Source organism: Microtus pennsylvanicus, chromosome 3, assembly GCF_037038515.1.
Source record: "Microtus pennsylvanicus isolate mMicPen1 chromosome 3, mMicPen1.hap1, whole genome shotgun sequence".
Lineage (NCBI taxonomy): Eukaryota > Metazoa > Chordata > Mammalia > Rodentia > Cricetidae > Microtus > Microtus pennsylvanicus.
In genome coordinates this window covers 56,694,427-56,715,777 of record NC_134581.1, presented here as the reverse complement: position 1 = coordinate 56,715,777, position 21,351 = coordinate 56,694,427, and the positions used below count along the sequence as shown (strand labels likewise).

The following is a 21,351-nucleotide window of genomic DNA, read 5'->3' as shown; positions in this document are numbered from 1 at the left end:
TGCGTCTCCTCCCCCGGGTTAGGAGAGTTTGCAACCACGCCGAACTTTTAGAAATGATTTTAGCTTTATTCATTAAGTGTATGTGCATGGTGTGAGCCTAGCACTTCGTGCTATACATTATCTGTGGAGGTCAAAGGTCAGCCTGCTGCATTCGGTACTCTCCTCCCACTGCGACCTCCAGGAATTAAACCTAAGTTGTCAGGCTTGCTGCCATCTTTTTTTGTTCTGGGGGATTGAACTCAGGTCTTCGCACTTGCCTGGCAAACACTTTACTAACTGGGCTATTTCCCCAGCCCTTCTCCCTCCACTTTTCTATTTCAAATAGGGTCTGAATATAAAGGACAAGCTAGCCTTGACCACCTTCTGAGCCTTCTACTTCTGTCTCTCAAGGGCCTGGGTCGCAGGCATGGGACTATGCCCGGCTTACTCCACACTTCGTGAATTTGAATGTGCACATTAATCCCCCAGGGGTCTTGTTAACATGCAAACTCTCTGAGTTTGGGGGAGGGCTCAAGACTGTGCATGCCTCCCAGGCTCCCAGCCTTTATTAATGCTATTAATAATGATTCTCATAGTTGGGTCCGACCGTGGCCCAGGATAGCTATGAATACAGCCCAACACAAAACCATAAACTTAAAGCATTATAAGGGCTTTTGCTTTTGCTTTTTTTTTTGAGAATTTTTAAAAGCAACTCAATTGTGTCGTCCTTCAGTGTGAACTTTGTAGACGATGACCTCGTGTTGCAAGATCAAAAGGCCGGACAAGCCTGGGCTGTGCATTGTTTCCGGCCTTGTAATGCTCCATCTCTCCTCTTATGCTACCTGTCCCATTCCTTCTTATCTTCCGGTTCTAACAGAGCTCTGCCTACCAATCACCTGTGAAGTCTCTGAAAGGCATTTTAAGCAAAGCGATCTAAGGTGTCAGCAAGATGGCTTTGTGTTAAAGGTCCTTGCACCCAGGTCAGATGACCTGAGTTCAATCCCTGCACTGCATATGGTAGAAGGAGAAAATGGATTCCCTCAAGTTATCCTCTCTCTCTCTCTCTCTCTCTCTCTCTCTCTCTCTCTCTCTCTCTCTCTCTCTCTCTCTCACACACACACACACACACACACAATTTTTTAAAAGTAAAACAAGCCAGGTGGGGGCGGCACATCTTTATTAATCTCAGCATTCAGGAGGCAGAGGCAGGTGGTCTACAGAGCAAGTTCCAGGATGGCCCATGCTACACAGAGAAACCCTGTCTTGAAAAAACCAACCAACCAAACAAACAAATTAAAGAAAGTTAAAAAAAAAAAGAAAAAGAAAGAAAGAAAAAAGAAAAGCAAGAAAAGAGCTACCCAGGGGATTCGGCAGCCACATGGTCTAACTTCAATGGACAAATCAGTATCTCCAATGCTTCTGGGGACCTAGAGCCCTTATGTCACCTGTACAAAGGAACGAGCACAGAAGTCAGCCCAGAAGGGCAGACCAGTGGACTGAGTCTGAGCATGTAAAGCAGGCAGCTGGGGACCTGGGGATCTGGGGACACAGCAGCAGGAGTTATGTATCATATCTTACTTTGTTGAACATGTCACCAGCAGATATGGGTTTGAAGTTGCCTACAGATCATTAAGTACCCTTTGTCCCCTAAATGAGCATTCAGCTAGTTAAAATACAGGCTGCTGGGCTCCACATCAGGGTTTCCATTCAGGCAAGTGTGCTGCTGCTGAGGTGTGTGCTGAGGTATATATGCCTGGCCCACGCTTTTCCACCCAGTAGGTCTGGAGAGGACGCAGGGAAGCTGTGCTTCTCATCCATTCTCAGGTGCTACCAGTGTTGCTGGCTCAGGTACCAGCTTTGAGAATTTCTGATCTCAGGGAACCTCCTTCCCAGAGAAGCCTGAAGGCCAGAGCTGCCAGTAATGGGTCTCATCACATCAGGAATCTTATCAGCAGCTTGGGTGCCAATGACCCCGAAGGGGAGGCCTCTCCTCCAGGCCTGCTGCCTCCTGCCCAGCCCAGCACCCCAGCCCTCAGAAGGCCCCTCCACCCAGCTTTGTTTGCATTCCTGGAGCCTGTGTCAGCCTGGACAGCAGGCGTGACTATGTGGGCCTGGCCTGGTGAGCCTTGATGGCTGTCTCTGCACTCCAGGCCTCCTGGGCCAGGCGGAGGTGGCCACACAGGACTCCCTTAGCGGTGACTCATGCTTCCCCTCAGATTCCGGGAAATGCCTTCCTGCCACCACTGCCACTTTCTCCTTATTTAATGAAAAATTATCCGTAAATTTCCATGGCAACCTAAGGATGGGGAGGTTAAGGGAAGGGGTGGCCAAATCTATTCCCTGGAGGGACCCAAAAGATTCTCATTCATATTCTCTCTCTCTCTCTCTCTCTCTCTCTCTCTCTCTCTCTCTCTCTCTCTCTCTCATCCTTCCATCCCATCCCCATACCAGCCCCAGCCTGAGTCCCTAACCCACTATAGAGCTTTGGTTCAGGAAGACCAGCCCCAGAAATGCTTGCTTTTATTAAAAGGGAATGGTTTCACAAAGACCCAACTGTAAGAAAGGTTGTAATTTGCCCAAATAAAACTTAATTCGATCCATGAAATAGTTGTGGTTTATTGTGTAATCAATGTGCTATGTATTTCGATTTAAAAGAAGCCAATATAATAGGGGGCCATCAGCCACCTCTGGGGGTTCACCTCTTCCCTCCGTACACAGTAGGGCCATATAGCCTGCCCTGATAGATCATTCTGCCTGGGTCAAGGTCCGCTAAGGCCTCTGGCTGGGACCACAGAGGCTCACGGGAGAAAGAGCCCTTGAAGCTGGTGTGGGGGGTTGTTGGTGGGGAAATGAGAACTACCGCTTTTCCTAAAGCAAGCCTGTGCTGGGTGTCTGAGGAAGGGTCTGTGGGGACTGCTGGGGTAGCGGGTTGCCAGGGCTGTCAGTTCCTATACTGAGGAGTCCCTCTGGAGGTTTGGGAAGAGTGCAGGGGGTAACAGGGAGGGGTAGTGGCCTGTGCCCATTTGCACCCTGGCTCAGAGTGAAGGCAGTGGAGCTGGGGTGGGGTTGCACTCTGACCTGATCTGGGGCGGCCTCTGGTGATGATTCAAGCCTGCATCACCACCCCCTCGCCGCCACCTTTGCCTACCCTGGCCATATAGATGAAGGCATTGGGTGGGCAAGAATCTCAGCTGGCCAGGTGGTTCAGCACTCGGGAGGCAGATCTTCAAAAACTGGAGGCCAGCCTGGTCTACAAAGTGCGTTCCAGGACAGCCAGGGCAACACAGAGAAACCCTGTCTTGAAAAAACAGCACCAAAAAAGTCTCAACTGGGGTTCATTCCAGAAACAAATAAGTAAATAAATAAAGTATCTCAAGATGGCCATGCAGCCAAGGATGACCTTACAGTCCTGCCCTTCCCGCCTCCACAGTTCTGGGGATCAAATCCAGGGCTTCCTGAATTCTAGGCAAGCACTGTGCTGGATGAGCCATGTTCCCTGCCGTCCCTCCAGAAACTGTCACATCATGTTACCACCTTGGCAGGGAGCGTTGGGGTGTGATGCCAGACTAGATTTACAGTCATGTCTCCTTGGGAACCGACTGACAGACACCACCGAGGAAGGAAAGCGGTCCTGCTTCAAGCATGTCGTGTGCAACAGGTAATCTTTGTGACAGCCTGTGCCATGGGTGTCCATGGCCCCATGGGAGTCAGTGTTGGCCTGTCCAAGATCACAGATGTTCTCTGACTTCACTGCCTCCAGTACATGGATGGAGGCAGGATGCATCTAGCAACCCCGCCCATTTCTACCGTCTCTTCTGATTATGGGGTTGTGGTCCCGCATATTCCCAGTGCATTCTTCTCCTTAGGGGGTTTTCAGAAGGGGCCCTTTCTGTGGCTCAATGTCACCTCGGACTTGCCTTGAGTCTCAGTTTTCTCATTTTCAAAATGAGAGCAATTAACACACACACACACACACACACGGAGACCATCCTGAAGATTAAACAAAACTGTATACCAAAAGTACTCATGCCAGGGCTTAGCATTCAGTAGACACCCTTAAATCTGCTTATCACAAAGAGCCCCATTGAGGGCTGAGATATAACTCCATGGTAGATCACCTAGTATGTGCAAGGCCCGAAGTTCAATTCCCAGTACCACACCTACATACAAATGAACCCTCACTGAGAATACAAGATATTTTTTTTGAGTGAAAGCTCATAATTTTATTGTCTTCATAACAAGGTCAGCTTAGAACTGGATCACTTGGCCCTTTCTCTTCTTATCACCACCCAGTTCAAAATGCTTGCATCTCTTAATAGCCAGCATCCTCTTAGATCTGCAGTTGGGCTCCCACATTCCAGTCTCAGCACAATCTTCTTTGTAGTTTTCGCCTTTTTGCAGAAAATAGGCTTAGTCTGCCCACCATAGCCACTCTGTTTCCTGTCATAACGCCGCTTTCCCTGGGCATACAAAGAATCTTTGCCCTTCTTGTACTGGGTCACTTTGTGGGGTTGGTGTTTGCCACATTTCTTGCAGAATGTACGGCGGGTCTTAGGAACGTTCACCATGTTGGCGGGTGCGATATCGGCACAGAAAGAAAGATTTGAGGTAACTTCTAGACTTTGGTTTGGAAGCAGAACAGCTCGGATATGAACTCCAAGTCTGCTGTCAACTCACCAAGTATCTGGATGGGATGGAGCCTCATCTTACACAGCTGAATCTCAGTTTTACCATCTGTAAAATGGCTATCATGGGGTGATGGAATGGCAGATGGCTCCCAGCATCTAATCAGCCGCCACTGTTTTATCATTGTCATCACCGTCAGTGCTCTTTCGAAACACCGTGGTAGGGCTTGGCCTCGGGTGCAATGGCAACATGTGAGATTCTTACTGTGTGACTCCTCCTGCACTTGTTTGGGCTGCTCCCTTCTCCCAACAACTTTTTTCCCTTGTTTTTTGAAACAGGGTCTCACTATGTAGCTCTGGCTGTCTGGAACTCACTCTGTAGGTCAGGCTGACCTTGAACTCACAGAGATGTACCTGCCTCTGCCTCCCGAGTTTGGCATTAAAAGTATACATGCCCCGGCCCATGCTTTTCCACCCAGTAGGTCTGGAGTGGACTCAGGGAAGCGGTGTTTCTGACCCATTCTTGGGTGCTACTGATGCTACTGGCTCAGCAACCAGCTTTGAGAGTCTCTGCCCTCAGGGAACCTCCTTCCCAGAGAAGCCTCGTGGCTCTCCCTAAAAGTTCTGCAGCTACACTGGGGTCTCTGCCCTGAGGCTGAGAACCCTCTGCATCCTGCTTCTGAAGCAGACCATGTGGGATCCAGTGACCAAAAGGATATTACCAAAAGCAATTACCCACAAGCTCAGGTTTCTCCTGACTTCTCCCAAGGTGTCAAGTCCTGGCCAGCCCTGCCGCTGCTGGCTGAGAGGGCAGGCTGTGGGGCTCAGAGGAAAGCAGCACCTCCTGTATCCGCACACTGTGTTCCAGGCAGAGCAGCCAGCAGGCTTCCTGGAAAGTTGGAGACATTCAGTGCTCCCCACCACCCTACAAGGACTGTGGGGGGGCTTCTCCCCCACCCCCACTGTCTGGTCAGATCGCCTTGGTGTCCACTGAACCACAGAGCAGAAGGCCAGCTGGAAAGCCACGCCGTGGCCTGTGCTTCCGAGGCTGCCACTTGCAGCCCTGAAGGACGGTGACCCAGCTAGAGCCACAGCGGGTCGCGTTCTGTTTGGCTGATATCCTGGCATCTCGCAGCTTTGCTGGGGTGCTTCAGGGAACAAGCGTGTCCACAGTTGTTCAGTGTTACCCATGTGCGGGCTGTTTGTCACCACTTAGTACAAAAAACTTCAACTAAGCGGAACGGCAGCCGTCAGAAGAGTTTAATTGAGATTCGACACCAGAGCTTCTTGGTTGGCTTTTATCACAGATAACCTCTGCTTATAATTATGATGTATAGTGACGTTTATTGTAATAAAGATGATGTTTGATGTGTGTGGGAAATTCGAAAGGACTGATACAGTAGAAAAGAAAAGGTTACAGACATGTTCCCTTCCGGCAGACCACAGAGAAGTTTACAAGTTACATGTTACATTCTGATACTCATGCCTTCATGTACTGAAGACATTTCAAAAATAGCTTATAGAAGTGACAAGAAAGAAAAATATACAGTCTCGGGGCTGGAGGGGTTGCTCAGTGGTTAGAGTACTTGCTGCTCCTGCAGAGGATCTGGGTCCAGTTCCCAGCACCCATGTCAGGTGACTCACGACTGCCTGTAGCTCTAGTTCCAGGGGGTCCTATGCCTCTGGCTTCCATAGGTACCAGTCAGTACTCACTCACACACACACACACACACACACACACACATATATACACTACACACAATTAAAAATTAAAATAAATCTTTAAAAACCTTACACTATTTCCACTTAAGTGGATGCTCATTTTCCAATAGGAGTAAAGTTTTTCCCATTTAGCCACTTACATTTCTTTCCCATTTGTTGATCCCCCAGCCCCATTTGTTTGTTTTCTTTATTTTTTGAAACAAGGTCTCTCTGTGTATCCCTGGCTGGCCTGAAACTCACTCTGTAGACCAGGCTGGCCTCAAACTCACAGAGATCCACCAGCCTCTGCCTCCTGAGTGCTGGGATTAAAGGCATGTCCAACTGATTTTTCTTTTTATAAAAGTTTCTGTCTCCAATGAAGTTTTCAGATCTTTTTTCTTTTTAATTTGCAAGTGCTCTTTACATATTTGGTTTTCATTTTCTTTCTATTTATGTCGTGTTTTGATGCTACAGACGTTTCCAATGTTAAGGATACAAATACATACATCTTTTCCTGCCGCATTCCTTCCATTTACGGTCATGCTCGGAGAGGCCTTTCCCATCCAGAGATCAAAATCACCAACATTTGTGTGAGTTATTTTCTGGTTCTGCAGGAACCAAGGCAGCACCATTAACAACCTCAAGCAGCTCTTGGGTTCAGGAAAAAATAGAACACAAACAGATTTATCAACCTAACCTAAGCCCAGTGAGGTCGTGAGCAAGCACTGGTGTGCAGGCACTATGTGTACCAGGTGTGGAGAGGGTGTTAGGGCATAAATCCCAGAGGGAGGGCCGGTAAACAGCACTATTGAGATGTTAGTGTTTGGAGAGAAGCACAGGTCATCCAAGAGGACCAGAGCATCTCAGGGAGGAGACAAAGCTCATTTGATACCATCTTGTCTGTGTGTGTGCATCTCTCTGTACTGATGCTAGCCATCTATAAAGGTCGTAATCTGAGGCAAGTAAGATGGCTCAGCAGATAAAGGCGTTGCTGCTAATGTCTAGCTCTTCTAAGGTCCCAGCAACAAATCAGGACATGATTCTACCAAAGTTCACTCTGGGGAACCAATGAGTTTATTTGGCCCTGTAAGACAGCATAAGCAAGGGGCTACTTACAGGAATGTGGTGCTACTTCCCAGACCTGGAAAGTCTTTACCCAGCAGGGATAGGGCCTTCCACAGCCTGCACAGATGAATGTCCCCTGCATGGGTCCAGCCCTATACTCTAGCCCCTCCCCAGGCCACTTGCAATATGGAAGAGGCACATTCAGCAGGTGGGAGGCAGTGGCTGGATGACCAGGTGGTCTTCCAACCCTCAGAGCCGTCCACGAGGGGATGTAAACAGTCAGCAGAGGCCAGCTGGAATAGTTCTCCTGCAAAGAGGCTCAGCTGAGCTCTCCAAGACTGCAGTTGCGTTTCTTGAAGGATGAGCACACACAACAGGTACTTCCCTCACAGACCGAGGGAGTCCAATCTCCAAAACACATCATCTCAGTTAGGGTTTCTATTGCTGTGAAGAGACACCGTGACCAGGGCAACTCTTACAAAGGGAAAACATTTAATTGAGGTGCCTTACCTTTTCAGAGGTTCAGTCCATTATCATGGTGTGATATGGCTGTATGCTGCAGCAGGATTGAGAGTCCCTACATCTTGATCTGAAGGCAACAGGAAGTGAACCGAGCCACTGGGTGTGGCTTGAGCATATATGAGGCCTCAAAGCACACCTCCAAAGTGACACACTTCCTCCCACAAGACCACACCTACTCTAACAAAGCCACACTTCCTAATAGTGCCACTCCCTATGGGGGCCATTTCCTTTCAAACACCATGATGTGTAAAGGTGGAAGGAGAGAACCAGCTCCTCAAAGTTGCCCTCTGACCCCCACGTGCACATCATACCACAATACCAATAATTTAAATTAAAATTCAATTTTAAAGGCAGGCGGTGGTGGTGCATGCCTTTAATCCCAGCACTCGGGAGGCATAGGCAAGAGGATCTCTGTGAGTTCGAGACCAGCCTGGTCTACAAGAGCTAGTTCCACGACAGGCTCCAAAACCACAGAGAAATCCTGTCTCGAAAAACAAAACAAAACAAAAATTGTATTTTAAATTTAACTAACAATAATTTTTAAAGATTATGATTTTGGTTTCTTTGAGGCAGCATTACTCTGTGTAGCCCTGGCTGTACTGGAACTCTCTTTGTAGACCAGGCTGGCCTTGAACACACAGAGATACACCTGCCTCTGCCTCCAGAGTGCTGGGATTAAAGGTGTGCGCCACCACTGGCCAGATAGAGGGGACATCTTAAGCAGAGGACTGGAGGCATAAATCACCATAAACCACCTAGCCCAGCTTTGAGAACCTTACTGGTTCAGCCTAGGAAGAGCAAGGGACTGCAGACTCTGATGGCTCCTTTGTGCTCCCTGAGGAACTGGGACTTGCAAGGCAGTCAGTGGATGGTACCTTTACCCAGGAGGATGCCTGGGCCGGGCTGCACTTTAGGCAGCTGCTGGAGACAGTTGGGTTACCTCTGAGAGACAGCAGCAACATCGCAACCTGTCTGGAGCAATGGAGGTCTGGGCTGTGCCAGCTAGGAGGAGATGAACCTGTAGGCACCTGACTCTGCCAGTTGGGTATCCCAGGCTTAGGGGAGGATTCTGGGCCACTCCTGCTCAGGTCCAATCTCAATGTCCTAACTTCTGTGGGACAAGAGCCAACTCTATTGAGGAGCTCAGGAGCTCAAAGAGACATGTTAGGCAACACTGTTTCTGTCCCTCACATTTTTTGTTTGTCTGTTTTTTTTCAAGACAGGGTTTCTCTGTGTAGCCCCCTGACTGTCCTGGCACTCACTCTATAGACCAGGCTGGCCTTGAACTCAGAGATCTGCCTGCCTCTGCCTCCCGAGTGCTGGGATTAAATGTTTGTGCCACCACCTCCTGGTGCCTTTCACCTTCTTAAGCAAGTTAGTGAGCCCCACTGAGCCTCCTTTCTCCACACCTGTAGAATGTGAGCCTGGTGTAAGTCAGTATTCCCTTAGAGAATACTCTCGGGGCTCCTGTTAACACAGGCAAAACTCAGGGCCACTTCCCTGATGTCACTTCCCTTCTAACCCAAGAGGGAAGCTGACAGGGAATCTGGGCTCAGACCCACTTAGCAGAGGACGCAGCAGAAACCTATACAGTCTCCCTCAGCCTTCTAAACCACCAAGTGTGTGCAGTCCAGATCCAAGGTCAGGGCTAAAAACAGAGCAAGTGATCCCTCAAGACAAAACAACTGTCATCATGGCCAGAAATGGTTGAACTCTTTGCTCCCTGTTAGAGAAGAAGAAGGAAGGGGTAAAGAGCCTGCTTGCTGCACACATTAAAAGGCTACTGATCTAGACTGTCTGCACAGTCCACCACGAATGCAGTCTCTCAGAAGGTTTTGTTTTTCCCCTATGCAAATTCACGAGCGAATGTGTCTCCATTAAAGTGCTAACAAAAGTGCATCTTGGGCCTTTGACAAGTACATACAAGATGGAGATGGAGTATAGTGTGTGTGTGTGTGTAAATGTGTTGTAAGGGTGTGTGTGTTGTATGTATGTGTGTTGTCTGTGTGTATATTGTATGGGTATTGTGTGTGTATTGTATGTATGTGTGTGTTGTATGTGTGTGTGTTGTATATGTGTGTTGTATGGGTGTTGTGTGTGTGTTGTATGGGTGTGTGTGTGTTGTGTGTGTGTTGTATGGGTGTGTGTTGTATATGTGTGTTGTATGTGTGTTGTGTGGGTGTGTGTATGTGTTGTATGTGGGTGTGTTGTGTGTATGTGTGGTGTATGGGTGTGTGTGTGGTGTGTGTGTGTGCTCATGTGTACATTTCTTGACATTCCAAAAGCTGCATTTTGTTTGTTGCTCATTGATGAGAAATTGAAAGCAAAACTGTTAAAAATAAACATTTACAATGAATAATGCTATTTAAACAAGACTAACAACAACAAAACCCTGACAATAAACAAGATTTTAGAAACAAATACTAAACACTGCTCGCTGGGCCAGGCCTGTCTCAGCTATTCCCAAACATCCACTCTGGTAACCACGTGTCTTCCTGGCCGCTCTGGGGCACAAGGCCCCACTCCCTTCCCTACTTCAGTGGATGAGGAAACCAAGGCTCATGATTTTGAGGGAGTTGCTGAGGTCTCTTAGATGGAGTCAGAGCTGGGTCTGGAGCCCCAGGAGCTGGCTTGGAGGCCCGAGCACTCAGCAACCGCAAAAAGTAAAGTTCAGAAGGGGAGTCCGAGTAAAAGGATCCTGGGACCAGAACAGTGTGAGTGTGATTCCTACCTCTGCTCCTGAGCTCTGTGACTTGGACAATCTGCTTTACCTCCTTGAGACTGTCTATCAAATGGACATAGAACTCAATGAGCTGGCAGAAAGTGCCAATAGCTAACAAGCCTTCAGTATTCCATCACTACAGGTAAGACTCCTGTTTCTAGGGTTGTTCTCCTGCATTCCAGAAGCTCCACACGAATTCCCCACTACCAGCCTCTCTTGGGACATAGATTTTGGAATAAGAAAACGGGGTTTTTCAGAGGCCCCGGTCTCCAAAGAAGCAACTATGAAACCATCAAACTCTCAGCCTTTTGTTCGAAAGGGAAACTGAATCAGACAGAAGTCTTTCTCAGCGCCATTCTGCTGGATTTCTGATTGTACAACCATCCATGCCAAGGTTACCAAGTGATTCCCACAGGCTGTGGAATTCTGGGTGCATTATTTGTGCTCTTCTGAGCCCACTGTTGTCTGTTTTGATAATGGTCCCAGAGGCTTCTGTGTTCTCCTCTGCCCTAACAATGGCCTATCTAGCCCAGACAGCCTTTCCTGACACCTCCTCACCCTCCCCAGTAGCTTCCCCATTCCTGATAGACTAAAATGACAGCAGGCCTCCGCTGGCTCTTGGGGGCTACGTGGAGTCCTCAAAGGTGAAAAATTCAGGAACTCCTTTCATTAAACAGAGCTTTGAGACCCGAACAGTAAAGAGGAGCTCACTGCTCAGAACCCTGTAGCTGGAAACGCCATCCTTCCCATCCGGTGCCTGGTGCCACAGAGACTTTGAAAGCACAGGGAAGAGAGCAGGTTGGTAGGGGCAGGGGCATGATGATGCATGTGCACACATGCCACGGATGCACGTGCCACGGGTGCACGTGCCACGGGTGCACGTGTCACTGAACCATGCTCTTAAAAGTGAAACAGACTCACGAGGTGGCTCAGCACTAAGCATGTCCGCTCTTGCAGAGAACCCGGCTTTGGTCCCCAGCACCCACATCCAGCAGCTCACAACCACCTATTACTCCAGCTCCAGCGGATCTGATGCCCTCTCCTGGCCTCTGAAGACATCTGTACTCATGTGCACATACACGCACAGACTCGCATAGTTAAAACTAATAAAAAAAATAAATCTCTTAAAGTAGAAGGGAAGTTGTGGTGTCACTCAATAGGTAGAGTACCTGCCTAGCATGAAATTGGATGTGGTAGAGGGCACACCAGTCCCAGTACTTGAGGCGTAGAGGCAGGAGGATCAGAAGTTCATGGCCACCCTTGGCTACTTAGTGAGTTTGGGGCTTGTCTAAAACAAACAAACAAACAAACAAACAAACAAACAAATAAATAAATGGGGCCCATGAGGTGGCTCAGTTGATAAAGCTGTCCTGGAACTCACTTTGTAGACCAGACTGGCCTCAAACTCACAGAGACCCACCGCCTCTGCCTCCCAAGCGCTAGGATTAAAGGCATGCGCCATCACGCTCTGCTATAAAACGCTTCTCTTGCAAACACAAGGGCATGAGTTTGATCCTCAGCACTCGGTGAGAAACCAGTGGGCATGCTCTGCACACTTGTAGCCCAGCTTTGGGGAGGCAGAGACAGGTACATCTCCAGGACATAGCCACCAGCCAGTCTAGCCTTGTCTTTAAGCCCAGAGCCCCAGTGAGGGAACATGACTCAAAAAACAATAAGGGGCTGCTGTCCTTGTTGGCTTTCTATTGCTGTGATGGAAAGCCATGACCAAAAGCAGCCTTGGGAGGAAAGGGTTGTTTGACTTACACTTCCACACAATAGTCTCACTGAGGGAAGTCAGAGCAGAAACTCAAGGCAGAGACCTGGAGGCAGGAGCTGAAGTAGAGGCCACAGGGGAGTGTTGTTTACTGGCTTGCTCAGATCCCTTTCTTTTCGCCTTTTTCTTCTTTTCTTTCTTTCTCTGTCTAGTCCTAGTTGTTCTGGAACTCATGTTGTAGATCAGGCTGGCCTTGAACGCAGAGATTTGCCTGTCTCTGCCTCCAGGTACTGGGAGTTCAGCTACCCACTTACAACACACACACACACACACACACACACACACACACACACACACACACACACACACACAGTTTCTCTGTGTAACTTTGGCTGTTTTAGAATTTGTTGACCAGGCTGACCTTGAACTCACAGAGATGCGCCTACCTCTGCCTCCAGAGTGCAGGGATTTAAGGTGTGCACGGCTCGGCTACCTTTCTTATACCAGGACCACCTGCCCATGGATTACATTATCCGCACTGGGTTGGGTCGTTCCACATCAATTAAGAGAGTGTTCCACAGGCTTGCTCACAGCCCAATCTGATGGAGGTATTTTCTTAACTGAAGTTCCCTCTTCCCGGATGACTCTAGCCTGTGCCAAGTTGACCCAACAAACAAAACCAATCAGAAACCCAGGTGGGATTGTTCGACGTGTAAAAGTACTTGCTGTGCAAGCCCGAGAACCTGAGTTTTAATTCTCAGAGCCAAGAACCGACTCCAAGGTGTTGTCCTCTGACCTCCACATACCCTCCATGGCAAGCATAAGTGCGCGCGCACACACACAAACACAGTGATAATTAACTTAATTCAAAAACCAAATGGGTGGTTCCTGAGAAACGACACCTGAGATTGACCTCTGGCCTCCACAAATACAACATGTATGTGCACCTGCCTGCACAAGTACACACACACATACACACAGGGATGTACACACACAGGCAGGCACATCCTCACACATGCACAATCGCACGCATATGTGTACACACATGCATATGCATGTGTATGCGCACACACACACACACATAAGTTCTGTTACATATATTTTACCAAAGTAAAACCCCAACCACCTCCTTCCTTTCCTCTCCAAAGCTTCTCTTGGTGCTGCCCTCAACTGAAGGTGCTCCAGATTTGGCTCCCTATGTGGCCCCAGTGAGCACTTCACCCTCTCTGGTCCTCAGTTCTGTCATGGGAATAGAATTAGAGGCACTCTGGGAATTTCCCAGCACTGATGTGTCCCAGCCTGCCTTCTAGATCACCCAATGGACCTCCCATCTCCATGACCATCTAAGATACAATAAGGCTGCAGGTCCTGAGTCCCTGAGCCTCAGGCAGGGTGAGTAGTCTTGGTGACTATGAGAAAAGCCAGCTGGGGGTTGTTACACCATCCTAGTAAACACACCCCTCTGGAGGCCTTCCTGGTCCCTTAGAGTTTATAGAATACACCCACATCCCTGCTCTCTGTGACCCTTTCATTCTACAAACATCCTAGGTCTGTCCCCTGTGCCCAAGACTGGGCTAGCCCAGAGCCCTGGGGGAAGGGAGATGCTTAGAGGCATGATGGTGGGAATATGGTTGGAGCAGGCTGGCTGGAGAGATGGAGGCAGACGGGCCAGGACTGGTGAATGGGAGAAGATGAGGAAGCCGGGAGAGTCAGGCAGCGCCAGGTTCCCTCCGCCATCACCTCTGAGCCACTGACACTCTAAAGGCTGACCTCCATCCTTAGGGAAAGGAAGGCAGCCCTGCACCACGGAGAATGCACATTCCCACTAGTTAGTGGATAGCATTCTGGGTAGAAATGGATTGGAGTGAGAAGCAGAGGGGCTTGGGCGGCCACGACTAGGCAGGCACACCAGGTGGCAGGCGACTGGCCAGGATCACCAGAAAGTGACAGATCTAGCTTCAAGTCCTCCTGCTTGCTGTGTATCCAAATCCAGTCCAACCCTCTTGGGCTGCCATTCGGGTCCCCTGGTAATGTCACTGAATCCTCAGTGCGTGCCACCAGCATGAATTCGCATGCCCTTTCAGTTCCCAGGACTAGCCAAGCCCACCTTTCCCGATGAGGGAGTCAAGTAAGAGGTCACTTGCCCATGGTCACTTAGAATAAGGCAGCTACAGCCAGAGATAGCTGGAGGTTTGGTTTTTTTGTTGTTATTGTTTTGTTTTGAGATAGGATTTCTCTGTGTAGCTTTGGAGCCCGTCCTGGTACTCTGTAGACCAGGTTGGCCTTGAACTCACAGAGATCCTCCTTCCTCTGCCTTCCAAGAGGCGCGTGCCACCACCACCCAGCCTGCACTGGAGTTTTTAGGCCTCTGCCGTGTGTGGGGTAGGAGACTGTAGGGTGGAGGAGGGCTGGGTCAGAGATGAAGAGGTTTGCAGGACCAGCTGCTCCCTAGAGAGGAATAAAGTGTGCACGTTGCTGTGTGACTTCAGGCACTCAGACTCCCTCTCTGAACCTCACTTGGAGGCATGAGCACAAAGTACTCAGGCCACCATTCCCCATTAGCCTGCTTTTCTCATTCCCAAATCAGTGGTTGAACCCCAACCCTCAAATAGACCCAAAGAAAAAGGCAGAGGCAGAGATGGGGGTGATGTGCTGAACGGAAAGAGCCCAGTGGAGGTATTAGCTCTCCTGCAACAACTTAGTCCATTTCAGGTGTCCCCTTGGGACCTAAGCTGCCCGAGCATCTGTTTGGGGACAGTAAATCCCACCTACCTCCTTTTCTAGGGCTAAGAGCATTCTCCAAGGCCTCGGGCTCTGTTTAGAAGCCTCTCTTTGGAGCATGAGTCAGTCATCAGATCGTGGGTGGTCTGGGGGTGACCAGGATGTCACTGCCGGGTACTGGGTTGGAGGCAGCTGCTGCCCGAGATGGCCAACTAGCAACTCCAGGGACAAGCTCCAGGGACCCAGCACCCTCCCCTGGAACCTGGGGGGCTGGAGCGGAGCTCAGGCCCTTGGGAGCAAAGGCAGCCATAGAACAAGTGAGCTGGCTAAGGACCTGTGGTGGTCAGTCTAAGGACCTGGAACCCACGTGGTGATAGGAGAGTTCTCAATCCTCCCACGTGTACACACACACACACACAAAACGAACGAACGAATGAATGAATGAATGTCATTTGAAAGGAAAAGGCAGCTATGGTCTCAGCTGGGTTCAGTCCCCTCCTGCAGCTGGGTCCCTTACCAATGGTCTTTAAGAAGGTCCATTTGCTGCAGGTCTGATGACCCGAGTTTGATCACTGGAACTCTCATATGATGGGAGGAGTCAATCTACGCCTGCAAACTGACCTCTGACCTCTTCTACATGGATGTCATGGCACACACAGAGACACATACACACAAAGATAAATAAATAAATAAATAAATAAATAAATAAATAAATAAATGATCTGTGATTCCTATCACCTGCCCTGTCCACCTGCACTCCCTTGTAACCACCACACGTGAGGACAGGAAGGGCTCACACGATCAGCAGAAGGCAGCAGAGATGACGTTTTTGTGGGATTCGGTAGCTTCCGGCTTGGACAGTCCCATGAACGACTAGCTCTGGGAAAGCCTTGTCATGAGAACTCCGAGGGTTGGACCTTTCGGTGAGGAAGTGGCCCCGTGAGTGGACCGGGAGCAGAGCTTTCAGCTCAGTTCGACTGAGGCCGCCACAGCCAGATGCCTAGCTTGGCATAAGCTCTGCGCAGCCACCAGAAGCACCTGGCTCCTGCCACAGCAATCACAGGCAAGAAGAAATAGTGGCAACTTAAACTGCTGCAGTGGGCTAATTTACAGACTCCTCGGAGCTCCATATGTCCATGTAAGTCTCCAAGAGAAGACACGGAGCCCTTCTGTGAGGATGGCCGCCGGAAATCTGCCCTCATACTCTCCGCTCCTACCACCAACTGCAAAATGCCCCGTTTTGAATCAGAACCCATACTCTCTACTTTTCATATACCCTTAACACAGCGCATATGGCAGATTTTAAATGTGTGTGTGTGTGCGCGCGCGCGAGCTTGTGTATATGTCCCCTTATCAAGGTCCTAAGAGAAGCCCTACTCCAGAGCTCAAGATGGGTCAAGATGGGAAGTAGGTCTCAAATGTTCTTCCTCAGACTGTGGTGAGATGGTGTTTTCTAGTTTGCTCAGAGCTCTGAGAGGGACCTGAGCCTCTCCCGTCAGACCAGACCAGTGTCTCTCTCTCTCTCTCTCTCTCTCTCTCTCTCTCTCTCTCTCTCTCTCTCCCTCCAGCACTCAGTGGACACGCCCCAGCCTGGAGGAACAAGCCCTGGCTTGGTTCTTATGTATAAACAAATCCTCTCTCCTTTTCTTTCCCCCTTCTTTCCTTTGTTCTGCAGCCTAGAACTCCTACATAGCTGCGGACAGCCTTCAAGTACTGATCCTCCTGCCTCCACTTCTCAAGGACTGGGATTACAGGCGTGTGCCACCACGTCCGAACAGCTCCCTTTACAGTTGACTCCCTCTGCTCCAAATCCAGTATGCACTGAAACCACATCCCCGATGGCTCCAAGGCCTACTGAAGTCCTGAAGGTTTCCTCTTTGCAAGAAAGATAGCTTAAAAAAAAGCTATAATGCAAACACTTTATTATCACGAGTGACTGGTATTAGTTTTGTCTGGGCATTAATAGTTTAAAAAAACCATACACCAAACCCAGGTTTGCCACCTAGTTCTGCTGTATAATTTTCTTTAAAAAAGGAAAGAGGGAAAGAAAGAAAAAAATATATCTGTATTGAAAGAATTACAAGCCAAAGTGCGTCTTTCTTGTTTCTCCATATACACACATTGCACCATATATAAATAATTACGTTGTAAAAATGACTCCATAATTACAAGTATAATATATATTTCCATATAATATATAAAACTTTATATTAAATCTAGGTAGATGATATCTGGGGGAAGGGCGAGGTTGTCCCTGGGGGGGCGTCTCTGGGCGCTGACCCCCGGAGGTGGGGGGACGCTGCAGCGCAGTGGCAGCCTCGATGCTATCTGTGGTTGTTGAGGAGGATCTCCAGCCAGCAGGGGCAGGAGGTGATGAACTGTCGCGAGTAGCAGGGTCCCCAGCCCTTGGCGAAGCTGATGCGCACGCTGTGTGGGTCGTAGGGGCCATGGGCGGCATCTGCGTGCTGCAACAGCCCTGAGCGCTCAAAGTCGAACACCTTGATGGAGTAGCCCGGCGGCACCTTGCGCACGACCAGGGCGCGGCCTCCGGGCGCATCCAGCGTGGGGGAGTTAACGAAGATGGGGTGCTCGCCCCGGTTGTAGGCCCACACGCCGTCTGGCTCCTTGCTGAGCAGGATGCCGAAGCCGATCTTGCTGCGTGTGCGCCGCACCGACTCACTGCGCTGTTCCAGGTTGAGCTGGCCCAGGCAGAAGCCGCTGCCCTGAGGTAGGTCGTAGAAGATGCTGACGGCCTGGTCGTACACCGCATAGAGGCGGCCCACGCGCGTCCGGTGCTCCCAGTAAGCCACGCTGCACCAGTGGCTCGGCTTGGTGGCATCTGGAGACATGCTTGCATCTGCAGGGCAAGCACAGGAAATGACAAGGTTACTGCGGGTGCGGAAGCTAGGGGAGGCTAGGCAAGGTTTTCCAAGGACAACCAGCATATGTGTACCAACCAGGCCACTCTGTGCCAGACCGTCAAATAACTGATCACACAGTTGGGATTTATCACTCTTTAAAAATAATAAAAAATTGCTGGGCAGTGGTGGCTCACACACTCGAGGCCGAGGCAGGTGGATCTCTGTGAGTTCGAGGTCAGCCTGGGTCTACAGAGCTAGTTCCAGGTTGTTACACAGAGAAACCCAGTCTCGGTGGGAAAAACAAAAACAAACAAACAAAAAACAAGACATTTGTGTCTGTCTGTATTTATGTGTGGTGGAGTCCTTCCAACTAGGTAGCAAGCATCTTTACCAACTGAGCAGTGTGCTTCCCTCCTCCCCACAAGACGATGAACTTATAGTATGCAAACCATGATGCCTACTGTGTGCTAGACCCTGGGGTACACAGATAGGAACCACATCCAGCTTCTGCCCACTATAATTTTACATCTAGGAGAGATAAACACCAACAAACACAAATAGAACCTATAATCTACCAAGCGAGAGTAGCAATCTTATAAGACCCCGTTTCTAAGGCCACCAGGGGCTGCCCGAGGTGCACAGAGGCCCACCGGGATGTGATTCGAACCCCTTAGTCCAAGACTCCACCCCGGTAGAGCCTCAAGGGGCCTCCAGCACGGGACAGGGGTAATTAAGGTGGGGACCTCTTAGAGTAAGGCATGGTTGCATACACTTTCTGTCTCAAGTCCTAGGAGGTGGAAGATGCAGGATGATGGTTCAAACCAGCTTGGGCAACAGATTGAGGTCCCCATCCCCCCACAAAGAACAATGCTGACTCTGCCTGCCTTAGTCTCCCTGCGGTCCTTACCAAGTTGACTTTCCAGTCCTCCGAGAACCACAGGCACTTCTGAGCAGCATCACTTGGCGGCTGCTAAGTGCTATTCTGAAAAGTGGGCTTTGCTCTCCAATGGATGTGTCATTTCTGAGGTGTGTGCAGCTCCTCTCTGGGCCTTAGCTTTCCCACTGCACAGCAGAGACCTATGCTCTGTTCTGTGGCCTTGAAACGCTGCCCCCACTCAAAGTGGGAGATTTCTGCACGTGTGAGGACCTCATGCAGGCACGTCTGTCTGGGAAGGTGGTCCCAGATCCCAAGCCCTTGGGTATGGCACACTTTTCAGATGCCAAAGCCTCTGGTAGCCTGTCTTTGCTTTGGGCTCACAGCTCTGAGAGGCAAGCGGGCACTATGACTGCCCAGTGAGGTGATATGATCTGTTGTGCCCGCTTCTGGCCAGGCCCTTCTGAACACAGAACCAAACATTTACCCAACTCTTCCCAGGGAAACTGACCAATGCTCAACCCAAGTCCAGGTGAGCAACCATCACTGGGACCATGAGGGCAGCTCTGCAGAGTCTGCTCAAGTCCTAATTCTCAGCCCTGGGCTCTGGGACACCTTTTCACCCATACAAGGCTGCCTGACTCCTAGCAGGAAAGTGCCCAAGAGGCCTTCCGTAGGCTGCCACCTTGAGCTGCACAAGGACCTTATGAACAGGCTCTTTGCCATTTGTTGTTCAGGTGCCAGCCAGGTTCCTCCGTCTGCTGAGGGCAATCAATCTTCACACCAGCTAAAAGCTAGGTAAAGGGGGAGCAGGGGACAACAAGGAGATCCTGGCTATGCTCAACTAAGTGTCCTTGGCAAGTGGACTTAGATAACTCAAGCTCGAGTCCATGGCAGGTGACCAGGATCAGAAAGATCCAGAACTCCATCCTGCCAAGCCACTGTTCCTCTCTGTACCCATCCATCTGGCACAGGCCTGGGAAACTCAAGGACCAGAAAAACAGGGCTATGCTTAGCGGCCATGAGCTTCCAGTACTGCTCACAGACAGCAGGACATCCTCTAGTGAGCTAGACCAAGTGAGGTCAAGAAGCTAAGTGAGGAGCCTGAGTATGCTGGGAGCAGAGCCAGGGTGGGTACCAGGCATCTCTGGGCACCTCCTATGAGGTGTGCACTGCCTTCGTAGGTGAGGAAACTGAATCCCAGGTTGCTCACCCCAGAATCTGGAGCCAGCCTCACTGAGGGCACACCTCGTGCATGTGGTGCCAGTGATAAGACGCAAGGTAGCTGGCACAAGCCAAGCAAGAAATCTCCCGCTGAGCAACACCCAGACCCCAAGTCAACCCGCTAGAGGGCGCTCTTCTCCATTCTCTAGGCCAGTGGTTCTCAACCTACCTAATGCTGTGACCCTTTACTACATATAGTTCCTCAAGTTGTGATGATCTCGCCCCCCCCAGCATAAATTTTCATTGCTACTTCATGAAGGTAATTTTGCTACTGTTATTCATCGTAATGTCAATATTTTTGGAGACAGAGGTTTGCCAAAGGAGTCTCGACGGCTACTCTAGGCAGAATGTCTGCCAGGCAGGCTCTTCCTTAAAACTGCACTGGGCCAGTCACTTCCCTCTGTAAGCCTCAGTTTCCCTATCTGTAATGGCAACTGATCTAAGGGCCTGTAGGTCCTGTAGGCACTTGATTCCCTCGCTGACTGAGGGAACCGATTATATCTGGGTACAATGTAGCACCGTGTCCAGCTTCTCCTAAAGGAGGGAATGTGCCAGGGGCCGCAGGCAGGGGGATGTGGGGGGAGATACTTTCTCCTTGCCAGCTTCTAGAAGGCTTTGCAACTCAAGTCCAGCTGGACTTGCTGTTTCTCTCAGCTCCCTGCCCTGATCCCTAGCCTGGCCACAGGATCCTTCACCGGGGTGGGGGTTACCATTTGAGCCGGGGTGAACAGCTCCAGCTGTCTGGCTCTGGATGCCCTGTGCTGGACCCATCTCCACCCCCGTGCGTCTTAAGCTAACTGGCTTCCAAATTCCAGAAGGTAACCAGTCTGCTGCCCTGTACGCCCTCTTTGACCACCCTCTCGGCCTTTAACTCCAGCATCCTCTGGTCCCGGACAAAGGGCCTGCTTGGGTCAGTGACTCTGGGGATGGCCTACTCCCCATACTCCCTACATCTACACAGGAGCAGAAAAATCTCTCATGTCCTCTCTGGGTCCTCCTCCCCCATCCTTACGACGCTGTGAGCACACTGAGGCAGAGGAAGGAAATAAACAAAACACATCATAAGTGTCATGTGCCTAGTTCATGGAAGCCCATCCTGAAGGTGAGTTCAGCCTCAGGTCTGAGGGCAGCGAAGGGTAGTGGGCACGGACCCTGAGAGTGACCCCTGCCCCGAGTCTCAGAGTTCCTCAGAATCATCTCATCTGGTGGAGATACCAAAGTGCCCCTAGAAAGGTGTGTGTGTGTGTGTGTGTATGTACTGTGGAGGGAGGGGGTGAACCCGGGACCTTAGGCATGCTACGCAAGAGCTCTACCCCAAACCCATGCTCATGCTACGCAAGAGC

At 50.1% G+C, this 21,351-nt stretch overlaps 1 protein-coding gene and 1 pseudogene across 3 annotated transcripts in view; both read right to left on the bottom strand.

Annotated features, from left to right (window-relative positions):
* Positions 1–4,183: 4,183 nt before the first annotated feature.
* Positions 4,184–4,575, bottom strand: LOC142847024 (large ribosomal subunit protein eL42-like; annotated as a pseudogene).
* Positions 4,576–16,954: 12,379 nt separating this feature from the next.
* The window catches only part of Smad6 (SMAD family member 6), a 71,987-nt gene continuing 67,590 nt past the window's right edge, over positions 16,955–21,351 (bottom strand). For all 3 annotated transcript variants that reach the window (XM_075965547.1, XM_075965546.1, XM_075965545.1), the window contains exon 5: positions 16,955–17,906. In XM_075965547.1, the coding sequence (XP_075821662.1) occupies positions 17,374–17,906 (533 nt within the window). In that variant the 3' untranslated portion in view covers positions 16,955–17,373. The remainder of the gene's footprint in view (positions 17,907–21,351) is intronic.